The 23,906-nt window shown below is 48.1% G+C and overlaps 1 protein-coding gene across 3 annotated transcripts in view; it reads right to left on the bottom strand.

Annotated features, from left to right (window-relative positions):
• Positions 1-23,906, bottom strand: part of KCNN1 (potassium calcium-activated channel subfamily N member 1) — an 85,951-nt gene that overhangs the window by 25,458 nt on the left and 36,587 nt on the right. For all 3 annotated transcript variants that reach the window (XM_083421669.1, XM_083421671.1, XM_083421670.1), the window contains exons 2-4: positions 10,932-11,381; positions 9,878-9,973; positions 4,511-4,929 (exon numbers count right to left, since the gene is read on the bottom strand). In XM_083421669.1, the coding sequence (XP_083277795.1) occupies positions 4,511-4,929; positions 9,878-9,973; positions 10,932-11,300 (884 nt within the window). In that variant the 5' untranslated portion in view covers positions 11,301-11,381. The remainder of the gene's footprint in view (positions 1-4,510; positions 4,930-9,877; positions 9,974-10,931; positions 11,382-23,906) is intronic.

Raw genomic sequence — 23,906 nt, 5'->3', positions numbered from 1 at the left:
AGAGAGGACAAAGGGACTGTCTCTTTATGGGATAGTTTCCAGGTGTATGTTACTTTTCTAAGCTAAGTCTGCCTTCTGGGATCCAATTGTGAACAGAATGTGGGTAAACTCTTTTTATACTTTTATAGACGACTGTGTCATGTCTTATCTTTTATGAGGGAATAAGGGGGAAATACCATAACAGTTCTTATAGAGGCTTTAGGGAGCCTGAGCAAACGCATCCGCTGCGAGTTTAAACAGGGGGGTGTTACTCTGCTAAATTGTGAACTTGTTAACAGACGTTGGAAAGGCTATAATCAAACAATATATCCTCTCCTGCATCCCTGAACATTCCTACACAGGTGTGGTCTGACCGAGGCAGAATAGAGCAGTACTGTTTCTTCCCTTGATTTGGACACTTGACTTCTCGTTATACAACCTAGAATAGCATTCCCTCTTTTTTTGCTGCTGCATCACACTGTTCACTCATATTCAGCTTGTGGCTCGCTAAGACCCCAGATTATTTTCACAGGTACAGCCAGGAATCCCCCATCCTGTTTTTTGTGTATCTCGTTCTTAAAGATGGATAATACCTAACAAATATATCCTCTCTTAGTTTCTATACCCATCCCTACAGCCAGCCAGGCAAGACACCCAAGGGAGGGAGCAAAGCCGTGGTGAGTGATTGGAGTGGTCTGAGGAGAGGAGGATGTGGCCTAGAGATTGTCCTGAGGGTCAGACAGAGAGGCATTTATCCCCAGGCCTAAGGTTCACTGCCTTTGCAGATAAGGTTTCCTAAGTTGATGGACATCTATCATTATCTGGTGTTCTGGAAGGTTTCATCATGATGCAGTTTTGAAGGTAGAGGGTCTGGGACAGATCCTCTATTGCACACATCACAAATGAGGAAGATGGGGACGAAACAATTTAAGTAAATTGCATGTGTGTGTGCCATGCACAATTTAGACGCGAAGGATGACAAGGGCAAGATCTTGCATGCCTGTGTTGTTTCCTCTTGAGAAAGAAGGACCAATCAGCTAGGAATGCAAACATCTTAAGGTGGGAGGGGTTAAATGGGGAGAATTTTGGGAGATATAAAGCTTTTGGGAGGAGTAAATTCTCTGAACGGGAAGGTTGAGGTGGTGAAGTGGAGGGAAGGAAGGAAGGAAGGAAGAAAGGAAGGAAGGAAGGAAGGAAGGAAGGGAGGGAGGGAGGAAGGAAGGAAGGAAGGAAGGAAGGAAGGAAGGAAGGAAGGAAGGACATATGGATGAGTGGATAATAGATGGACAAAGCTTCCTTCCGAAAGCTAGATTAGCTTTGGGATTCTGTTCAAAGTTTGCAACCACCACCAGCACCCAGGGTTTCCTCTACCCCAGACCCCCCCCCACAGACGACACCCCAAACTGCTAATCCCGCAAGCTGCAGCTAATCTTAAATTCTGAGCAAGTCTTGGCCTCCGTGCAAGGGTTGCGTCTACCCAGCTGCTAGCCAATCGGAACTCACAGTTTGTCCCTACGAGAAGCACAGCGGTTTGGAGAGGAGGAAAAACAACAACAACAACAACAGCACGTTATTGAGCAGTTTCCAGGCCGGAGGAAAAACAGGGCAAAAAGTCCAGAAAGCAAACGACACACACGAATGGCACAGAGACAAACACGGTGGGGGGGGGGGGCTGCTGGAAAGTGTGGGGCGCCCTCCTAGGTCCGACACAGCCGAGGGGAAAGCCCAGATCTGGCGCAAAGAGGGAGGGGTGAATTTGTTTCTGTTTCCCTCCATTTCTCCCAATACTTAAGCTCAGTTCTCCAGGCCTGAGATGTGTGCTTTCAGGACCTCATTCCTGTGACCATAATCAGACTTAACTGTTTTTAATCAGATGTCAAACAGATAAACAATATATGACTTTTGGAAGACACCTGAAGACACAGGGAAGAGTTTAATGTTGTGTTTCCAATATTTTGTTGGAGCTGCCAAGAGTGGCTGGAGAAACCCAGTCAGATGGGTGGCATAATAATAATAATAATAATAATAATAATAATAATAATAATTCTGAATTTTAAATGGCTAGAACCTGCCCTGGAACTTGCTGGTGAAGGGCAGGAAATAAATAAATAAATACTATTAATATACTACTAGTAATAATAGTTTAGTTTTTACCTTATTTTTAATGCCCTCATACCAATTTCCAGTAAAGGGACCACTGACCATTAGGTCCAGTCGTGACCAACTCTGGGGTTGCGGCGCTCATCTCGCTTTACTGGCCGAGGGAGCCGGCGTACAGCTTCTGGGTCATGTGGCCAGCATGACTAAGCCGCTTCTGGCGAACCAGAGCAGCACACGGAAACGCAGTTTACCTTCCCGCCAGAGCGGTACCTATTCATCTACTTGCACTTTGATGTGCTTTTGAACTGCTAGGTTGGCAGGAGCAGGGACCGAGCAACGAGAGCTCACCCCGTCATTGCGGGGATTCGAACCGCCGACCTTCTGATCAGCAAGTCCTAAGCTCTGTGGTTTAACCCACAGCACCACCCATGTCCCTAATTTGCCAGTACTCTAGTATAAGGAGAAATTTGCACTAGAATTTGCCAGTACTCTAGTGCAAATTTCTCCTTATACACATTTTCTTATATGCAATTTTTGCCTGATCCACAAAAGTTTTTGAGAGGACTTTCCTGCAATATTAATGAATCTTATTTATTATTTTCACTAACTTTTTCTCCCCCCCCCCCCCCCCACTTTTGCAAGCATTACTAGGCTGGAGAGCTTCACTGCAAAACTGCGGTAAGTGCAAATTTTGAAGGATGGTTCTGTGTTCATGTTTGCTTACTGTTTCCGAAAGGGTGAATTAGATATAAAAAGGTAAAGGTACCCCTGCCCGTACGGGCCAGTCGTGTCCGACTCTAGGGTTGTGCGCTCATCTCACTTAAGAGGCCGGGGGCCAGCGCTGTCCGGAGACACTTCCGGGTCATGTGGCCAGCGTGACATTGCTGCTCTGGTGAGCCAGAGCCGCACACGGAAACGCCGTTTACCTTCCTGCTATAAAGCGGTACCTATTTATCTACTTGCACTTAAGGGTGCTTTCGAACTGCTAGGTGGGCAGGAGCTGGGACCGAAAGACGGGAGCTCACCCCGCCACAGGGATTCGAACCACCGACCATACGATTGGCAAGTCCTAGGCACTGAGGTTTTACCCACAGCGCCACCCGTGTCCCATAGGAATTAGATATAGGCTTGCATTAAAAGCCTAACAGCACCAAAATTCCTCCTCTGACCCGCTGTTACTGTATGGATTAGATAATAGGCTGGATATATTGAAATGTGCCAAACTCACCTCGGCTTGCCTGTTATTTTTGAACAGTAGCACAAATTTTAATCTATGGGACGAACTTTGTGGGGGGTTGGGGGGCCTTTCCTGTAGTTGTATTGCTTTAAACTGTTTTTAATATTGCATTTTAATATTACTGTTGTGTATTAATTGTTACAACCTGGGACCTTAGGGAGAAGGGTGGTAATAAATTGATAAATGATGAGATAATAAAAAATGTTTGATTATACCAAAACAACAACCCTGAAGCTTTTCCCCCCTAGAGATTATAGGGACAGAATTTCCCCCCCCAAAAAAAGACGGTTGAGTTGTTTATGTATGTAACTACAGCAGCTAGGATTCTTTATGCACAGAAATGGAATGATGAAGGAGTTCCCACCGAAGAAAAATGGATAAGAAAAGTGATGGACTGTATTGAATCAGAAAAGCCAACAGCTAAAATAAGAGAACTTAATGACGATTGCTTTATGGAATTATAGACGCATTTTCCAGGCTATTCAAAGAAATATTATAATTCAATGAATTCGTGAGCAGGATTTGAACTATGAGCAACAGAAATAATTAGACATTATTGTATTACGGTTAGGATATAAAAGATGCAGCAATGAGATAGAATGAAAACCCCCTACAGAAAATGGAATGCAATGTTGATAAAACAAAAGGAAAAATTAATTTGCATTGGAACTTTATGTGAAATTTGTGGACATTTAATATTATATATATATATATATATATATATATATATATATATATATACTGTGTCTACTCATACTATTAAAGATAGCGGTTTTATTATTATATTTTGTTTGTGATAATGCAGGGCTTTGAGTGAATTAATGCCTTATTATCCCTTTGCAGCTACGCTGCATTTTTGTACTTCCAGGCTGTGATGCTTTGTCGTTTGAATTTTTTAGTCTTCTTTATTCCACACGGCCTTTTTTTCTTTTTTTGTTATGCTTGCACTTGGGATTTTGGGGTTAACAAATCAGTAAAAAGCAAAAGGAAGGGGGGGGCAATGATGCGATATTTCCATCCTGGAGAAAGCAGAGTGACTCGAACGCAGCACCAAGCAAACCCAACGAGCTCAACGGGTGCAGGAACCTGGTTTTCCCCTCGGCTGCGAAAGGGGGCACCAAAGACCCCCTGGGCGAGTGCCACCCTTTCCCCTGCTATGCCCTCCTCGGCGGGAGTAGAAGAACCGGGACTTACCTCTCGCACACGCGGACCGTCCAGGCGGCGATAATCCAGGAGGAGATGCTGAAGACCAGGAGGACCGTCCCGGGGCAGATGGTCATGAGGGTCTTCATGACGAAGCGGGTGTTGAAGTTGATCTTGTTGAGGGCCCCGATGCTCCGCGAAGAGGCGTCGGTGAAGAGCTTGCTGTGGAGGAGCATGACCCGCCCAATCAGGTAGAGGCGTAGGAACATCGGGATGGAGAGGATGATGTCTACGTCGGTGTTGGCTTCCGAGGTGGCGTACGTGAACGCCAGGCGGGTCGTCCACGTGAAGAAGTACTGACCCGGGATGGGGTGGATGGCGCAGACCAGGAGCTCCAAGGTGATGAAGAAGATGCGCTCGTAGGTCATGGCGATGCGCCAGTCGTCCGCTCCGTTGTCCACCATGAACAGCTGTGAAAAGGGAGGGACAGCGTTCAGGTTTGCGGGGTACAGAAACCGCACACCCATCATGGTCCAAAACTAGGAGGGTGGGCACTTACTTGCCAAGGGCCCTTCACAGCCAAAGGAATGGGCATGGCAGGTAACCAATTCTTGATCTTACTTAATGGTGGCTCTTGAGTCTTTTATACATTTTTGTGGGATGTAAACACAGGAGCAGTCAATGACAACATTCCTAGAGTGTACATGTTAGAACATGGGGAGGGATGTCAGTCCAGCAAGCAGGTAAACTTCCTGGGGATGGACTTCCTCCGCATGTGACCAGAGGTGGGTGTGGCCTCACCTGTGCAGGTAAATGATAAAAGCACAGGGCAGCCAGCCATCTCTCTCTCTGTCATCTTCCTTCGTGAGGAAACATCTAAGCATGCCCTCTTGGCTCTCAGCCAAGAGAAGAGATAAGGACTATCTTGCTACAAGATAGATTCTAAGTGTATGTGACCTTTTTTAAGCTGTCTGCCTTCTGGGATCATACTGTGAACAGAACGTGAGTAAACTCTTTTATACTTTTATGAAGACTGTGTCGTGTCTTGTATTTTAAGAGGGAACAAAAGGGGAAATTACCAGAGTAGAGGTTCTAGCGAACCTGTGCAGACGTTACCGTTGCGAACTTAAAGGGGAATGTCTATAAACTCTGCTGATATTATGGGAACTTGTTAGCACAAGTTGGATTAGGATATAATCTCACAATATATCCTCTCATGCACCCAGAACATTCCCACAATTTTATGTGTTTAATAGGCATTGATTAGCAAAGTTTTGTGGATGATTGCTTCTCCCTCTTACGATTCTATTGTCTAACAAAGAAATAGGGTAAAGGACCCCTGGACGGTTAAGTCCAGTGAAAGGCGATTATGGGGTTGCAGTGCCGAGGGAGCCGGCGTTTGTCCACAGACAGCTTTCCGGGTCATGAGGCCAACATGACTAAAACGCTTATGGTGCAATGGGACACCATGACGGAAACCAGAGTGCACGGAAACGCCGTTTACCTTCCCGCCACAGTGGTACCTATTTATCTACTTGCACTGGTGTGCTTTTGAACTGCTAGGTTGGCAGGAGCTGGGACAGAGCAATGGGAGCTCACCCCATCACGGGGATTTGAACTGCCGACTTTCTAATCAGTGGTTTAGACCACACCGCCACCTGCGTCTAAATTGTCTAAATTGTCTAAATTATGCCAATAAAGGCTAAATGAAGAAGAAGAAGAGCAAGAGCAAGAACAAGACCACCACCACCAACAACAGATGATTGATAGATGTTAAATAGATATCGCCCCCCCAAGAGTGACACTTACAATTTTGTGATTCGGATTGTGGGGCATTGGCATCCCCCCACCTTTTCCTGCTACCCCCCCAAAAAATATTAATTACTGCAAGACACTATGCTCTTCCTTCTATGTGGTTGAGACTCTCACATTCATCACAATCCTATTGATTTTTTTTGTTAAGGGCACAATCCTTTCTCCACTCACCTGGGAGTGAGACCGATTGAATTCCAAGGGATGTACACCTGAGCAGGTGTGGAAAGGATGGAGCCGAAAATCAGGGTGGGACTGGGAAGGGGTGGATGATCAGCTCATTTTAAAAACCCTTTATCAGGTCTGGTCGTGCAAATTTTGGACACGCAGAAGCATGAAACTCAAGGGAGTTTAAGAACGCAAACAGAAACCAAGATGGAATAATGTTGCTTAGTGTGTATGGTTTTCAAGGTCTGCCTGGCACCTCAGAACGTTGAGTTTCGTCGAGTGCAGAGTTGTGCTCTCTCCATCTATCAGTGAAGGGCAGAGCAAGGTCAAAGACCCTCTCAGCCCTTGACCCAGGATCTGTTCATTCCAGGGCCCACCTGCTTCCCTTTGAAAATGTCCTCCTCTTCCGCCTCACCTCTGCAGGGCTGAGGGTCAGTTCCTCCGCCCTCTGACGCAGCCCATGAAAACATTTTAATGGGAAAATTCTCCCTGCTGTTCACTGGCGGGTGCTAGATGCCTGTGAGGTGTCACAAGCGGGCGCCTCGCCATTCGGCGACGGCACTGGCGACAGCTGGGGCTGCTCGACTGAGTAATGGCTCCAGGCTGCAGCAGCCCCAAAGTCAGACCTGCCCCATCTGTTCCTCATTCAGAGGAAACAGCACCCAAAGCAAAACCCTACCAAATTGCTCCCACCTATGGACAAGAAAATCCGTTGATGTTACACCTTCTCAGTTTCTCCCATTCCAGACCCTCCCAGTGTCCCTATTTTCCAAGGTCAGTCCCAGATTTTTAGAAGCCATCCCGGTTTCGGATTTGATCCTGGAATGTCCCAGTTTTCCTTAAAGGTAAAGCGACCCCTGACCATTAGGTCCAGTCGTGGCCGACTCTGGGGTTGCGGCGCTCATCTCGCTTTATTGGCCGAGGGAGCCGGCGTACAGCTTCCGGGTCATGTGGCCAGCATGACTAAGCCACTTCTGGCGAACCAGAGCAGCGCACGGAAACGCTGTTTACCTTCCCGCCAGAGTGGTATCTATTTATCTACTTGCACTTTGATGTGCTTTCGAACTGCTGGGTTGGCAGGAGCAGGGACTGAGCAACGGGAGCTCACCCCGTTGTGGAGATTCGAACCGCTGACCTTCTGATCGGCAAGTCCTAGGCTCTGTGGTTAACCCACAGCGCCACCCGCGTCCCTTAGTTTTCCTTAGGGTGTCCCTATTTTCATCAGAGAAATTTGGGAGGGTATACGGTTTTGCTCGTTCTGTTTTAGCATCCTTGAAAACCACAGCCACCTTTCTCCTAATACAGGCAGGTTCCTGTTGTCACTTTGCTTAGTATATTGTTTCATAGAACTATAGAGCTGGAAGGGTGCCCAGAGGGTCATCTAGCTCAACCCGCTGCGATGAAGGAAGATTATTGTTGCTGCTGCAAATGACTGTCGCAGACAGCTTTCCTCCATCATGTTACTAGAGTTCTACGGCGTTATCCAAGGAGGAGCTGAATGCCTGACAGTTCAGGGTAGGCGAAAGAAAATGCTTCTTCACACAGACACAGGGCGTAGTTAAACTGTGGAACTGCAGGAGACAGTGAGGGCTGCGAACCTGGATTGTTTTAAAAGAGGATTAGACAAATTCACAGAGGGGAAGACTACCAATGGCAAGTAGCCATGATGTGTGGCTGTCTCCATGACCTTGGCTGAAAGATTCCTGCATTGCAGAGGGTTGGACTAGATGACCGCTGTCGTCCCTTCCAATTCTGCGATTTAAGAATCCTGGGTTATACAGATTCAATGCTAACCCTACTCATGGTAAAAAGGTAAAGGTACCCCTGCCCGTACGGGCCAGTCGTGTCCGACTCTAGGGTTGTGTGCCCATCTCACTTAAGAGGCCGGGGGCCAGCGCTGTCCGGAGACACTTCTGGGTCACATGGCCAGCGTGATGAAGCTGCTCTGGCGAACCGGCACCAGTGCAGCACATGGAAACGCTGTTTACCTTCCCGCTATAAAGCGGTACCTATTTATCTACTTGCACCTGGGGGTGCTTTCAAACTGCTAGGTGGGCAGGAGCTGGGACCGAAAGATGGGAGCTCACCCCGCCACGGGGATTTGAACCGCCGACCATGCGATCGGCAAGCCCTAGGCGCTGAGATTTTACCCACAGCGCCACCCGCGTCCCATGGTAGACCCGCTGAAATGTCTAACTCCAGCCCAGTCATGTCAGTAGGTCTACAATTGGGTGAGGCCATCAGACATCAACTCCAGCTAAGTTTCGCTTCCCAAGAGAGGCATACATACAAAACCATAAATGTCTCAGACCCCTTCATGACAGATCAGCAGAGAGGGCCCTTTTGGAAATTCCTCCACCCTCAGAGGCTTGAGGGGTGGCAGCCCAGGAGAGGGCCTTCTTTGTGGTGGCCCCAAGGTGTGGGGCTCCCCCCCCCCAGGTGTGTCTGGTGTCTACATTGCACAGCTTCCAGCAAATCCTGAAGACACACCTCTTTAACCCTTGCTTTTGACATTTGAGGCTCAATCAGCAGAGCATGGGACTCCTGATCTCAGGGTTGTGGGTTCGAGTCCCATTTTGGGCAAAAGATTCCTGCCTTTCACAGGGTTGCACTAGAAGCCCCTTGTGGTCCTTTCCAACTCTGCAGTTTGTGATTCTATGTTTTTGGGACCCACCTTATTCCTGGGATTGCAAGTCATTTCAAACCATTTTTAACACTGTGTTTCAATTGCTCTTGGACCACAGGGAGGAGGGCAGGTAATGATAATAATAATAATAATAATAATAATAATAATAATAATAATAATAATAAAATTTATTTATACGCTGCCCTCCCTGGCCAGAGCCAGGCTCAGGGCGGCTAACACCAATAAAATCGGAGTAAAAGCATAATAGGGGAAAGAAAAAGAAAAAAATAATTTAAAATGCAGCCTCATTTCAAAAGTAGCGGATAAATCAAGACCATAAGGGGAGGGAAACATAAGGGTCAGACTGAGTCCAAACCAAAGGCCAGGCAGAACAGCTCTGTCTTGCAGGCCCTGCGGAAAGATGTCAAGTCCTGCAGGGCCCTGGTCTCTTGTGACAGAGCGTTCCACCAGATTGGGGCCAGTACTGAAAAGGCCCTGGCCCTAGTTGAGACCGATCGAACCACTTTGCGACCTGGGACCTCCAAAAGGTTGTTATTTGTGGTCCCATGGGTACATGGGTCCTAGGCCGCATAGGGCTTTAAAGGTCAAAACCAGCACCTGACCCTGTACTCCACCGGGAGCCAGTGCAGTTGGTAAATCACTAGATGGATGTGATCCTGTGGTGAGGACCCCATAAGGAGCCTTGCCATGGCCTTCTGCACCCGCTGGAGTTTCTGGGTCAGCTTCAAGGGCAGCCCTGCGTAAACAATAATAAGATATTTTCGGCTTTCGTACAAAACCTGGATTCTCACCTGTATCTCTCTCGCGTGGTACATGATGATGAGCCCCAGGAGTATCATCGTGGACAGGCTGATGAGGCATTTGAGGGCGAATGAATATGAAGACTCCTAGAGGGGCGAACGGAGACGAGACACGGTGCGTTGTTAAACTGAGGAACTCACCGAGACAGGATGTGGGGATAGACACCAACTTGGATGGCTTTAGAAGAGGATTGGGGGGGGGGGTCTACAAGGGAGAAGGCTATCAACAGAGGCTGTGTCCCACCCCCTGCATCGGAATAATACCAGTTGCTGGGAATCACATGTGAAAAGAGTTGTGCTAATTTTGGGGCTTCCCTCCTAGGCCAGGTGAGCCGTTTTGAATTCTGATTCTGCCTTCTGCGGCATTAGCTCTCCCCCGCCCCGATTGGTGTCGTCTGCAAACTGGATGGGCAACCCCCCCATCAAATTTTAATTAAAGCTTTTAATTGTGTATATTAATTCATATTAAATATACAGTGGTACTTCAGGTTAAGTACTTAATTCGTTCCAGAGGTCCGTACTTAACCTGAAACTGTTCTTAACCTGAAGACCACTTTAGCTAATGGGGCCTCCTGCTGCTGCTGCTTCGCCGCTGGAGCACGATTTCTGTTCTCATCCTGAAGCAAAGTTCTTAACCTGAAGCACTATTTCTCGGTTAGCGGAGTCTGTAACCTGAAGCGTATGTAACCTGAAGCGTATGTAACCTGAGGTACCACTGTACTGCAAACACTTTAATTCACGATGTGAAATTTTAATTCAGTGGCATGGACCACGGGTTCTGTGTCGGAAGTTCACCTGCAGACCGCTCGGTATGAAAAGTTGGACTAGAATTCCAGCTTGTCGATATCTACATTAAAGTGGGGTGCCCAGAACCCATGATGTGTCTCTATATCCTTTGACAACTGGTATGCCTATCATTAGGATCTACCTTAAGTCGCTTTGAATTGCTTTATTGTTGCAGCCTGCCCTGGGACGTTAGCGTTAAGGCCAGGTCGTAAGCTGTAACAATAATAATTAAGAATAATAGGAGTATGATGCCCCTTACCTTGGTGTAGACCCCCCACGACAGCTCCGTCTCCGTCACCATGACCACGATCCCAAACATCCCAAAGATCAGGGCGTAGTCGCTCAGCCGCTTCCTCTTCTCGAACAGCGCCCTCCGGTGGCCCAGCCGGTAGCCGATGTTCTGGTTCTTCTTGTGGCTGCGTGGCCTCTCCTCGGCCTCGGGGTCGTCGTCCAGGCGGGGGTCCGACCCCTTGCTGCGCTCAGACTTGGAGACCACCACCTCCAGGCCGGAGTCGTGGAAGGTCTGCAGGGGCTGGGTCTCGGCGTCGAGGTCGTGGAGGTTGTGGCGGGAGGAACTCAGGCTGCTGAGGGGCCGGATGACGCCGCCGTTGTATTTGCAGCTGTTCATGGCTATCTCGGCGAAAGGGCTGGGCTCGCTGATCGTGCTCCTGGACCCAGCATGGCTCAGAATTTGGGAATCAGCATTCACCTGGGGAGAGGAGGTGCCAGCAGTGAATTGCACTGTGCAAGTTGGAGTCAATTCTTTACTGGCAGAAACACAATCTGCACAGGGGTGTCAGGCCTAATGAGCACAGCAACCTGTCTCTGGTAGGTCTTAGCTCCATGACCCAGCATGGCTCAGAATTTGGGAATCAGCATTCACCTGGGGAGAGGAGGTGCCAGCAGTGAATCACACTGTGCAAGTTGGAGTCAATTCTTTACTGGCAAAAACACGATCTGCACAGGGGTGTCAGGCCTAATGAGCACAGCAACCCGTCTCTGGTAGGTCTTAGCCCCATGACCCAGCATGGCTCAGAATTTGGGAATCAGCATTCACCTGGGGAGAGGAGGTGCCAGCAGTGAATCACACTGTGCAAGTTGGAGTCAATTCTTTACTGGCAAAACCACGATCTGCACAGGGGTGTCAGGCCTAATGAGCACAGCAACCCGTCTCTGGTAGGTCTTAGCTCCATGACCCAGCATGGCTCAGAATTTGGGAATCAGCATTCACCTGGGGAGAGGAGGTGCCAGCAGTGAATCACACTGTGCAAGTAGGAGTCAATTCTTTACTGGCAAAAACACAATCTGCACAGGGGTGTCAGGCCTAATGAGCACAGCAACCCGTCTCTGGTAGGTCTTAGCTCCATGAAGCAGTTGCTGAGAGTGAAGTCCCTGTCTCCCCACAGCTGCCTAAACTCCCTCTTCTCCAGGGCTTTCCCCCAAGCAATCGGGGACTGTGCCTGCATGCAGCCAACCTCTGCTCTGCTCTTTTCATGCCTCTCCTGGTTCTGGGAGACAATGGGTGAGGGGAGCTGGTTCATAGCTGTCAACTTACAGATTTGAAAATAAGGGGCCAGCAGCCTCAAAAATAAGGGATCAGCAGCCAAAATAAGGGATTTTCCAAGCACAGGTATGTTCAACTTCTGAGCCCCTCTGAGCCAAAGGCAGAAAGCCCAGCCAGCAGCCAAACGAAGCCTCAAGCGGTGGTTCCCACAGCGCAGCAACCCGGCAAAGGAGATGCAGCAAGGGAAACCACCGTCACCTCTCTGCTGGGAAGCGCTGAGCAAAGGCGAGTCCCCAGGCAACGCAGCCGATTTGATCGGCACAAGGCATGCAAGCTCCACCCTCCAGTCGTTCTTAGACTCCTTATTGGGTGAGCAACGCAGCCAAGCAACCCAGTTGGAGCCTCCCTCCTCCCTGGCCGGCAGGGAGGGAGGGAGGGAGAGGAGCTGCTTCCTTTGAAACCCGGGAAATTTAAGGGACATCAACAATAAGGGGCAGTAGCGCTGGGATAAGGGGCTTTCCCGCCAAATAAGGGACGGTTGACAGCTATGAGCTGGTTGCAGCAGGAGAAATCTATGACTCTTCACCAGCCGGACTCATCTCTGCCTCTTGGGCTCCTTCCTCTCCTGCTTCAGCTCCTGCCTCCAATTCTGGGCTGCTCTCTGCCACAGACTCTCCCTGCTCACTAAGCCCTGTTACCTCTCCAGCTTCTGACACCTCCTCCGCCCAGGCTTCTCCCTCTGGCCACTCACTGTTGTCCCACCACCACTCCCTGGGCTTCCCTCAGTTGGTTCCCCCCGCCATTCTTCTGCCTCCAACCAGTTACTGGTTCCTATTAACCTTATGATACCCGGAGACCTGATCATATACAGGTGAAACTCGAAAAATTAGAATATTCTGGGAAAGTTCATTGATTTCAGTAATTCAACTTCAAAGGTGAAACTAATATATGAGATCGACTCATGACAAAGCAAGATAAGCTTCTACTTCTCAGAGGTCCAATCTCGCTCGATTTGCAATCCTTGTTTTGCTGATTTCCTTGAATGTTCTAATTTTCTGAGATGGTTAATTTGGGGTTTTCATCAGCTGTACGCCATGATCATCGCAATGATAACAAATCAAGGCTTGACATATCTCGCCTTGCATGTCACGAGTCTATCTCATATATTAGTTTCACCTTTCAAGTTGAATTATGGAAATCAAGGAACTTCTCCACGATACTCTAATTTTTCGAGTTTCTCCTGTAGAACAAACCAAGGCTTGACATATCTCACTTTGCATGTCACGAGTCTATCTCATATATTAGTTTCACCTTTGAAGTTGAATTAGTGAAATAAAGGAACTTTCCCACGATATTCTAATTTTTCGAGTTTCTCCTGTATCGGAGAGTTTTCCCCAAGCAATTGGAGCCTGTGCCTGATTGCAGACCATAGCCATCGCTCCATCATGAATTTGTCCAATCCTCTTTTAAATCCATCTAAGTCGGCGGCTGTCACTGCCTCCTTCCCCCCCAATTTTATTAAGTTTCAACATTTTTAACACGGACAGTCAAAACACAATTTTGCCTCTTCTCTTATTTTTGTCACCTTCCTGTTTTCCACAGAGTTGTTGTTTCTCTCCTTCTGTTGCTTCTATCTATCAAATCAGACCCACAATATTATACTCCAATCACTTCGGCTGCTCATAGCTAAAATCCTGCTTGCGAGTTCATCATACTACAAAATTTCTTTAAGTAGTCCAAAAAACAGGCACCACTTCTTCCATAAAACACTCATCGTAAGGTCCCCTGGCCAGAACCCCTCTGACATTATTTTCTATCTCCTCGCAGACACAGATAAGTATGTGACCCCACGTGTAGCACTCTTTGCAACTGCCGCTAGGAAAATTAGAGCAAATTATATAGTCAAGGTAGCCACCGACTGTAAAGGAGATGAATTTATTTGACCCTATCTACATCAAGCTATATTCTATCTTTATCACCAAACTCCGAATATAATTGCACACTGTATCAATTAACATTATTTTTTAATATATCCGTGGCCACGTGATCATTTTAGCTTGTAAATTTTACTGTTTAATGTCTTAACTTGTATATTAAGGTACTTTTATAGCTCTGTTTAGAGTAGGTAATGTCTTGATAATAAAAATGTCTTAAGTTTTTTGTATCAATCCAGTGATTTTCTTTTAATTGTTGATGATTCTGTGTATATTGCGGCAGCCTTTGGCTATGTGCAATAAAACTGACTGGCTGGCTGACGGACACTCATCATTAGATTCTCTTAATTTTGTTGTTGATTTTGCCAGTTCTGCAGGTTCCTGTGGCAGGGAGTTCCACATCTCAGCTCTGTGCTCCACGAAGAAGGTCTTCTTTTTATCTGCCCCAAATTTTCCGATGCTCACCCTCATTGGATGCCCTCAAGTTCTAGAGTAATGACAGAGGAAGCAAAGACGGGCCTCTAAAAATATTCTGCCTTCCATGCGTGTTTTCCTCTATCCAGAGCGAGCGATGTAGCTGGTTCAGTCAATGCCCTGGACCAATGGACTGACTCAGCGTACTACCTTCTTGTGCTCGCTTTGGACAGGCACCCAATTTACCCATCCACGGACGCCTTTACCCAACCCCTTCCCCCAGTCGTGAGCGTTTAGCGGCTCTGGGAGGGTCCCGTGTGCCAATCAGACATCGCACCCTCTCTGCCAGGCTGCAATTGTACCTGCCGAGTCCTGCTTTTGTGATGGCCCTCCTCTCCCCTGAGATGCCGGCTTTGTTCCCCTGCCAAAAGGTTCCTTGCAGCCTCGGCGCAATGTTCCCGGTGTGGCTAATTACACCCTGCAGGGCTCAAAAACTCTGGCACCCATATTTTCCCGTCCTGACGCCCTCCGAGATGTTCCCGGGACTGGCAGACTAATTGCAAGGCAAGGTGACTCAGTGGCTCCCAAGGAAGGGAAGAGAGAGAGAAAGAAGGAGTGTGTGATGGAGCCAGCTTGTTTTGCTCCTGCTCTGGAGGGTAGGATTCGAACCATTGGCTTCAAGTTGCAAGAATGCAGATTCCAACTAAACACCGGGAAGAACATTCTGACAGTAAGAGCTGTTCAACAGTGGAACAGGACTCCCTTGGGAGGTTGTGGAGTCCCCTTCCTTGGAGGTTTTTAAGCAGAGGTTGGATGGCATTATAGCTTGAGTTGAGATTCCTGCATTGCAGGGGATTCAATTCTTAACCTTCCACCGGGAATTAGTAGCCTCAGGAGAAGAGACTGGGGCCTTGCAAGAAATGACCAGCTCATTCCGGAGTTACGACTAGAGGTGGAAGGATCAGAATGGAAGAACACCATTATTACTTATCCCTTATGTGTGTGTGTGTGTGTGTGTGTGTGTGCCCTTCTTCTCCAAGGAGTTCAGGGTGCTGTAGATGTTTCTCCCCTGCCTGCTTTGCAAAGTGTTGCTGCTGTGTAGCGTTCTGGTCGCCTCGCCTCCAAAAGGAGATGACAGCGTCAGAAAAAGTTCAGGAAAGGATTGAGGGGATGGTGGAGTTTAGATGGTACATGATAAAAGGTAAAGGTACCCCTGCCCGTACGGGCCAGTCTTGACAGACTCTAGGGTTGTGCGCCCATCTCACTCAAGAGGCCGAGGGCCAGCGCTGTCCGGAGACACTTCCGGGTCACGTGGCCAGCGTGACAAAGCTGCATCTGGCGAGCCAGCACAGCACACGGAAACGCCGTTTACCTTCCCGCCGGTAAGCGGTCCCTATTTATCTACTTGCCCCCAGGGGTGCTTTCGAACTGCTAGGTTGGCAGGCGCTGGGACCGAGCGACGGGAGTGCACCCCACCGCGGGGATTCGAACCGCGACCTTTCGATCGGCAAGCCCTAAGCGCTGAGGCTTCTACCCACAGCGCCACCCGCGTCCCATGGTACATGATAGAGGGTTACAAAATCATACATCACATGGGGAAAGCAGATAGAGAGGTTCTCTCTCTCTCTCTCTCTCTCTCTCTCTCTCTCTCGTAACACTAGAACTCATGGTGGCTTCCAACATATATAAAAACATAAAACCTTTAAAAGTTTCCCTATACAGGGCTGCCTTTGTTTCGGGGGTTTCGGAGGTTATATAGTTACTTATGTCCTTGATATCTGATGGGAGGGTGTTCCACAGGGAGGGTGCCACCACCGAGAAGGCCATCTGCCTGGCTCCTTGTAACCTCACTCCTCACAGTGAGGGAACCACTAGAAAACCCTCGGAGCTGGAACTCAGTGTCTGGGCTGGAAGACACGGGTGGAGACGCTCCTTCGGGTATACAGTGGTACCTCAGGTTAAGTACTTAATTCGTTCCAGAGGTCTGTTCTTAACCTGAAACTGTTCTTAACCTGAGGTACCACTTTAGCTAATGGGGCCTTCTGCTGCCGCTGCGCAGCCAGAGCACAATTTCTATTCTCATCCTAAAGCAAAGTTCTTAACCCGAGGTACTATTTCTGGGTTAGCGGAGTCTGTAACCTGAAGCGTCTGTAACCTGAAGCGTATGTAACCCGAGGTACCACTGCACAGGGCAGAGGCTGTTTATAGGGCTTTAAATGTCAGCACCAACACTTTGAATTGTGCTCGGAAATGTACTGGGAGCCAAAGTAGGTCTTTCAGGGCTGGTGTTATATGGTCCCAGTGGCTGCTCCCAGTCACCAGTTTAGCTGCCGCATTCTGGATTAGCTGCAGTTTCAGAGTCACCTTCAAAGGTAGCCCCATGTAGAGAGCATGGCGGCAGTCCAAGCGGGAGATAACCAGGGCATGCACCACTCTGGCGAGACAGTGAGCAGGCAGGGAGGGTCACTACCGGCGTTCCAGATGGAGCAGGATCCTCATAGAGCAAGATAATGGTTGGGACATTGCCTATCACGCTTGCAAGGTTCTTGTTTGTGCATCTGGTTGGCCACTGTATGAACAGGTGGGCCATTGGCCTGATCCAGCAATCTCTTCCTATGTCCTATGTCCTCGCTCTACGTGGGGCTGCCCTTGAGACTGACCCAGAAACTTCAGCGGGTGCAGAATGCCGCGGCGAGACTCCTTACGGGGTCCTCGCGGCGAGATCACATTCATCCGGTGCTATACCAGCTGCACTGGCTCCCGGTGGGGTACAGGATCAGGTTTAAGGTGCTGGTTTTAACCTTTAAAGCCCTATACAGCCTAGGACCCTCGCACCTATAGGACTGCCTCTCCTGGTATGTCCCACGGAGGACCTTACAGTCTTCAAACAAAAACATCTTGGAGGTCCCGGGCCACAGAGAGGTTAGGCTGGCCTCAACTAGAGCCAGGGCTTTTTCGGCTGTGGCTCCAATCTGGTGGAACGCTCTGTCCCAAGAGACCAGGGCCCTGCGGGACTTGACATATTTCCGCAGGGCCTGCAAGACAGAGCTGTTCCACCAGGCCTTTGGCCAGGGCACAGCCTGACTCCCTCCTCTGGCAGTCTTCACAGAACTCTAGCTCAATGGTTGCCATCAATTTGATTTGAATTAATTTTATAATGAAATGATTTTAGAATGTTGTATTATTTTATTGTTGTTAGCCGCCCTGAGCCCAGCTTCGGCTGGAGAGGGTGGGATATAAATAAAATTTATTATTATTAATAATAACCCCCCACCACTTTTAGCAATTTCTTTTAAATGGGGTGGGGTGGAATTGTTGAGGTATAAAGCCAATGAGCTTTCAAGGAAAACCCAGGTGATTGGCCCTCATCCCTGTGCGTATAAGTGAATGTGCCGGGTACAGTATTTGTACTGTGCCACCCCCCCCCTTGATGCATCTTTCACGGGCTGGTTTGGAAGTTGTTTCAAGGTGAGACAGGCCACTGTTCCATCTACTTCAGCATTGTCTACACTGACTGGCAGACATTGAATGTGGCTTATTCTGCATACAAGGCAAATGCTTTGATGCTGAGTTATGGCCTTTCCTCGGAGAAAGACGCCAGTCCTCAATGTTGGGGGGTGGGGCAGACCTATACTTTGGGGGCCCTGAAGCTCAAACTGTCATTGGGGCCCCTTCTCAACCGGCAATGAAATCTGGGCAGCCACTGAAACCATCTTCTTCAAGCAGCAGATCACCAGAGCTTTACAGCATCTAGACTACTGATGCCAAACTTTGGAGATGTTGAAATATATATAGCAAAATAATAATAATAATAATAGATCAATACATTTTACTCAAACTAACACGGCTCTAATTGGGTCTTCGAGGCTCCCCAAATTAAGCGATGTGGGGTCCCTTTACCTTGTGGGGGGAAGCCCCATGTTGGGCGAAAGACTCCTGCAATGCAAAGGGTTGAGCTACATGGCCCTTGTAGTCCCTTCCCAACTCTACAGTTGATCCCTTACCTTTCCCGCCCTGGCCACAGTGATCCATGCGACGGTCACCTCCAGGCTTGACTACTGTAATTCGCTCTACGCGGGGCTGCCCTTGAAGCTGACCCAGAAACTCCAGCGGGTGCAGAATGCCGCAGCAAGGCTTCTCACGGGGTCCCTGCCATGGGATCACATTCATCCAGTGCTTTTCAAGCTGCACTGGCTCCCGGTGGAGTACAGGGTCAGATTTAAGGTGCTGCTTTTGACCTTTAAAGTCCTTTGTGGCTTACAGCCTTCGTATTTACAGGACTGCCTCTTCTGGTCTGCCCCGCAGAGGACCTTAAGGTCCATGATTAATCGTAGTTTAGAGGTCCCGAGCCCTAAGGAAGTCAGATTCTCCTCCACCAGGGCCAGAGCCTTCTCAGTGATGGCTCCCACCTGGTGGAATGCTCTGTCCCAGGAGACCAGGGCCCTGCAGGATTTAACCTCCTTCCGCAGGGCCTGTAAGACAGAGCTATTCCGCCTGGCTTTCAATTTGAACTTAGCCTGATCTTTATTCCCCTTCCTTCCCTCTCACTCCCCTTTTATGAAGATTCCCTGCTCTGGGATCCCACAGCTAATTCTCCCCTGGTCTCCTCGCTGGCCCAAATAGAGCTAATTCAGCCAGCTAGCCCTGGTGATCATCTAATGTTTATTGGATGGATTTCCCCCCTAAATTGATTTTTGAATTCTGAATTTATTGTTATTCACCTTTTATATTGTATTTTATGCTTCTTCTTTTTTTGCATCAATTATGTGTTTTAAATTTGTTGTTAGCTGCCCTGAGCCCGGTTTTCTGAACTGGTAAGGGCGGGGTAAAAATAAATTATTATTATTATTATTATTATTATTATTATTATTATTATCCCATGGCCTTGAGCTCCCCAGAAATACTGCAGAACTTTCATCCTTCCTAGACTTAATTCCTTCCATAATTTCTAGACTAATTCCTTCCTTAATTCTCAGTTTGTAGGTGCCAAGCTAAATCTGTCTGGCTCAGGGATGTTTCTGAAACCTTCCTATTTATCAATGGATGTTGTTGATGTTGTTAAAACAGAAGATCATAGAATTGTGGAGTTGGAAGGGATCTCTGAGGGTCATCTAGTTCAACCCCCTGCAATGCAGGAATTCCCCCCCCCCAAGGTGGGCTTGAACCCACAACCCTGAGATTAATAGTCTCATGCTCCGCCGACAGAGCTGTCCTAAATGTTAGGCAAAATTGAAATTAAAAGACATAAGACAAACCTCCTGGGCCAGACCAATAGCCCATGTGGCCCAACATCCTGTTCTCACAGTGGCCAACAAGTTGCCTCACCCCCCATGGGAAACCCAAAAAGCAGGACCTAGAATCATAGAATCATAGAGTTGGAAGAGACCACAAGGGCCATCGAGTCCAACCCCCTGCCAAGCAGGAAACACCATTAGAGCACTCCTGACGTATGGTTGTCAAGCCTCTGCTTAAAGACCTCCAAAGAAGGAGACTCCACCACACTCCTTGGCAGCAAATTCCACTGTCAAACAGCTCTTACTGTCAGGAAGTTCTTCCTAATGTTGAGGTGGAATCTTCTTTCTTGTAGTTTGGATCCATTGCTCCGTGTCCGCTTCTCTGGAGCAGCAGAAAACAACCTTTCTCCCTCCTCTAGGTGACATCCTTTTATATATTTGAACATGGCTATCATATCACCCCTTGACCTCCTCTTCTCCAGGCTAAACATGCCCAGCTCCCTTAGCCGTTCCTCATAAGGCATCATTTCCAGGCCTTTGACCATTTTGGTTGCCCTCCTCTGGACACGTTCCAGTTTGTCAGTGTCCTTCTTGAACTGTGGTGCCCAGAACTGGACACAGTACTCCAGGTGAGGTCTGACCAGAGCAGAATACAGTGGCACTATTACTTCCCTTGATCTAGATGCTATACTCCTATTGATGCAGCCCAGAATTGCATTGGCTTTTTTAGCTGCCGCGTCACACTGTTGGCTCATGTCAAGTTTGTGGTCAACCAAGACTCCTAGATCCTTTTCACATGTACTGCTCTCAAGCCAGGTGTCACCCATCTTGTATTTGTGCCTCTCATTTTTTTTGCCCAAGTGCAATACTTTACATTTCTCCCTGTTAAAATTCATCTTGTTTGTTTTGGCCCAGTTCTCTAATCTGTCAAGGTCGTTTTGAAGTGTGATCCTGTCCTCTGGGGTGTTAGCCACCCCTCCCAGTTTGGTGTCATCTGCAAATTTGATCAGGATGCCCTTGAGTCCATCATCCAAGTCATTGATAAAGATGTTGAATAAGACTGGGCCCAAGACAGAACCCTGTGGCACCCCACTAGTCACTCTTCTCCAGGATGAAGAGGAACCATTGATGAGAACCCTTTGGGTTTGGTCAGTCAGCCAGTTACAAATCCACTGAGTGGTAGCATAGTCAAGACCGCATTTTACCAGCTTCTTTACAAGAATATCATGGGGCACCTTGTCAAATGCCTTGCTGAAATCAAGGTAGGCTACATCCACTGCGTTCCCTTCATCTACCAGGCTTGTAATTCTGTCAAAAAACGAGATCAGGTTAGTCTGACATGACTTATTTTTCAGAAATCCATGCTGACTATTGGTGATCACAGCATTCCTTTCTAGGTGCTCACAGATTGTTTGCTTAATGATCTGCTCCAGAATCTTCCCTGGTATTGATGTCAGACTGACTGGGTGGTAATTATTTGGGTCCTCTCTTTTCCCCTTTTTGAAAATAGGGACAACATTTGCCCTCCTCCAGTCTGCCGGGACTTCGCCTGTTCTCCAGGAATTCTCAAAGATGACTGCCAGTGGTTCTGAGATCACATCTGCCAGTTCTTTTAATACTCTTGGATGCAGTTCATCTGGCCCTGGAGACTTGACTACATCTAAACTAGCCAAGTATTCTTGTACTATCTCCTTAGGTATTCTGGGCTGTGTTTCCTCTGCTGAATCATTTGCTCCAAATTCTTCAGGTCGGGCATTGTTTTCTTTATCGGAGAAGACTGAGGCAAAGAAGGCATTGAGGAGTTCAGCCCTTTCTGTGTCCCCTGTTTGCATTTCACCATCTTCTCCTCTGAGTGACCCCACTGTTTCTTTGTTCTTCCTTTGGCTACGAACATACCCATAAAAGCCTTTTTTGTTGCTTTTAACCTCTCTAGCAAGCCTGAGTTCATTCTGTGCCTGAACCCAAGACCTGAACCCACGACCTGTTCTTTCTCCCTCCTGTGGCTTCCAGAAACTGCTGTTCCGAAGCATTACTGCCTCTGGCCGTGGAGACAGAGCTTAGCCATTGTGGCTGGCAGCTATCAAAAGCCTTCTCCTCTTCTACAAATTTGTCCAATCCTCTTTTAAAAACCACTCAGGTTGGTGGCTGTCCTTGCCCCCTGCAGGAGTGAGTTCCATAGTTTAACTGCGTTATATCAGCTGCTTATATCGAGTCCTTGCTCTCCGTTAAGGGGGAAACCATTTTCAAATAAATAAATAAATTGGGGAGGTGGTGTCGGGAGAAGACTGCTTCTACAGGGCAGGGCTGTCGTGTCAAAGTGAAAATGCACACAGGGAGAGAGAGAGAGAGAGAGAGAGAGAGAGAGATATCTTGACGATGGAACCCAGAAGTGGTTTCTGGAAGAACCTACAAGGGTACCAACTTGAATAAAAAATTGGTCTCTGTGTGTGTGTGTGTGTGTGTGTGTACAGGTAAGCCTCACCTTGCCTAATTAATCACAAGACACAGCTCATGTAGCCAGGATTTATGTTAGGGGGCAGGCCTTATTTTGAGGTGGGGCAGAACCTCAGTTAAGTATTTTTAATGCTTTGCTTGATTTAGGGGGGCAGCTGCCCCCTTCCCCCCGGGCTACGCCCATGGGAACACGCACATCATTTGAATGGCAATGGCCATCCATTTGGAGGGCCGTGGCCCCTCAAATATTTTATTGGAGGGGGCGTTGACCTTGGCCCCTAGGAGTTGGTTCCTACCAGAGACAGAGAGTCTCCTGTCTCCTCTCCTCACATAGATCCTGGGGGGCTGCAACAGAAGACTCTCCTGCTCCCCATCTCCCAGGGAGAAGAGGAGGACAGAAGGAACCTTTCCTAGAGAACTCTCTGCTCTGAAATGCGCTCCTCGGCCTCACCCCCTTCTTCCGTATCAATGAAATCATCTACGGATCCCTGGTAGGCAAAGTTCGGGTCTGAATGGGATGGATCACGTGCGCGCGCACAGAGTGCCTGGGGGTCGTTTTCCCCACCCCACAAATTGCGGGTTTCTCAAATCGGTGGGCCATTGGCCTGGTTCCTTCGGAGCTTCTTAAATAACAGGACCCCTGCCGCAAACACTCCTTCCCAAGGAACGAAGCCTTGATGATGTGCAGACTTTTTAAAATAATACTGAAGCAACGACACCCTACTACAAATGCTGATAGGCTTTCCAGAGTGGAAAGGACTCTGCAGTTACTAAATAACTGGGGAGGAGGTGGATGGTGGTATAAACCCCAAATATGCCGCCGCCGCCGCCCCCCTCTCTCTCCGCACACGCAGAATTTGGACATCAATGAGATTGCAGCGAAAGGAATCGCTGAGGTGAGATCCTCCTTTTCTCAACCCCCTCCTCAAATTCTGCAGCAGTCTCCACACAGGTGCCAGAGACACCGAGATGGTGTTGCATGTTGTGTTGTGTGTGTGTGTGTTTTAAAAAACACAAATAGTATCCCCCCCCCCTTCAAAAACACAAATAGGCTGACCTCCCACAGATGGAGAGATAATTTTTTGTGTGTGATGTTGGTGTTTGGGGGTTGGATAGTGCCTTGATTTATTTATTTCTCTCATGGCTATCGATCCTCTTTCCTAGGATGCTACAACACCGCACGAGGACAGAGGAAGTCCGTCCCCCACCCCACAGATATATGTAGGTGCACAGAAAATGGATAAAGGCAATTTAAAAAGGGAAACAAAACGCATCAGAGGAAGCAATGAAACCGAACGCGCCAGCTGCAAAGGAACGAGTCATTAATATATGGACAATATATATATAAATATGGACAATTGCAAATTATTGCTTAGGGGCCAGTGAGGTCGGGTCTTGAAGTTGGGATTCTGGCTGAACAGGGCACAGCAGCTGCAAAGGGAGAATTAAACAGGGTCTGTACCTGTGCGTATATCGAAGGTGAGCGTCAGATGAGGCAGAGCGATTAAACAGAATAAATACGCATGGAGAGAGACAGAGCGAGACGGAGAGACAGAGAAAGATCATGCATATTAATTGCTTAGGAGCAAATGGGATTGGGTCTTGAAGTTGGGCACCAGGTTACAGAGAACACGCAGGCTGCAAGGGGAAAACTGAACATCATAAACACGCATTCGAAGAGAGAGAGAGAGAGA

The sequence above is a fragment of the Podarcis tiliguerta genome (assembly GCF_965153285.1).
Source record: "Podarcis tiliguerta genome assembly, chromosome: 18".
NCBI lineage: Eukaryota > Metazoa > Chordata > Lepidosauria > Squamata > Lacertidae > Podarcis > Podarcis tiliguerta.
The sequence above is the reverse complement of the archived record's forward strand: the minus strand, read 5'-3'. Positions and strand labels throughout refer to the sequence as shown.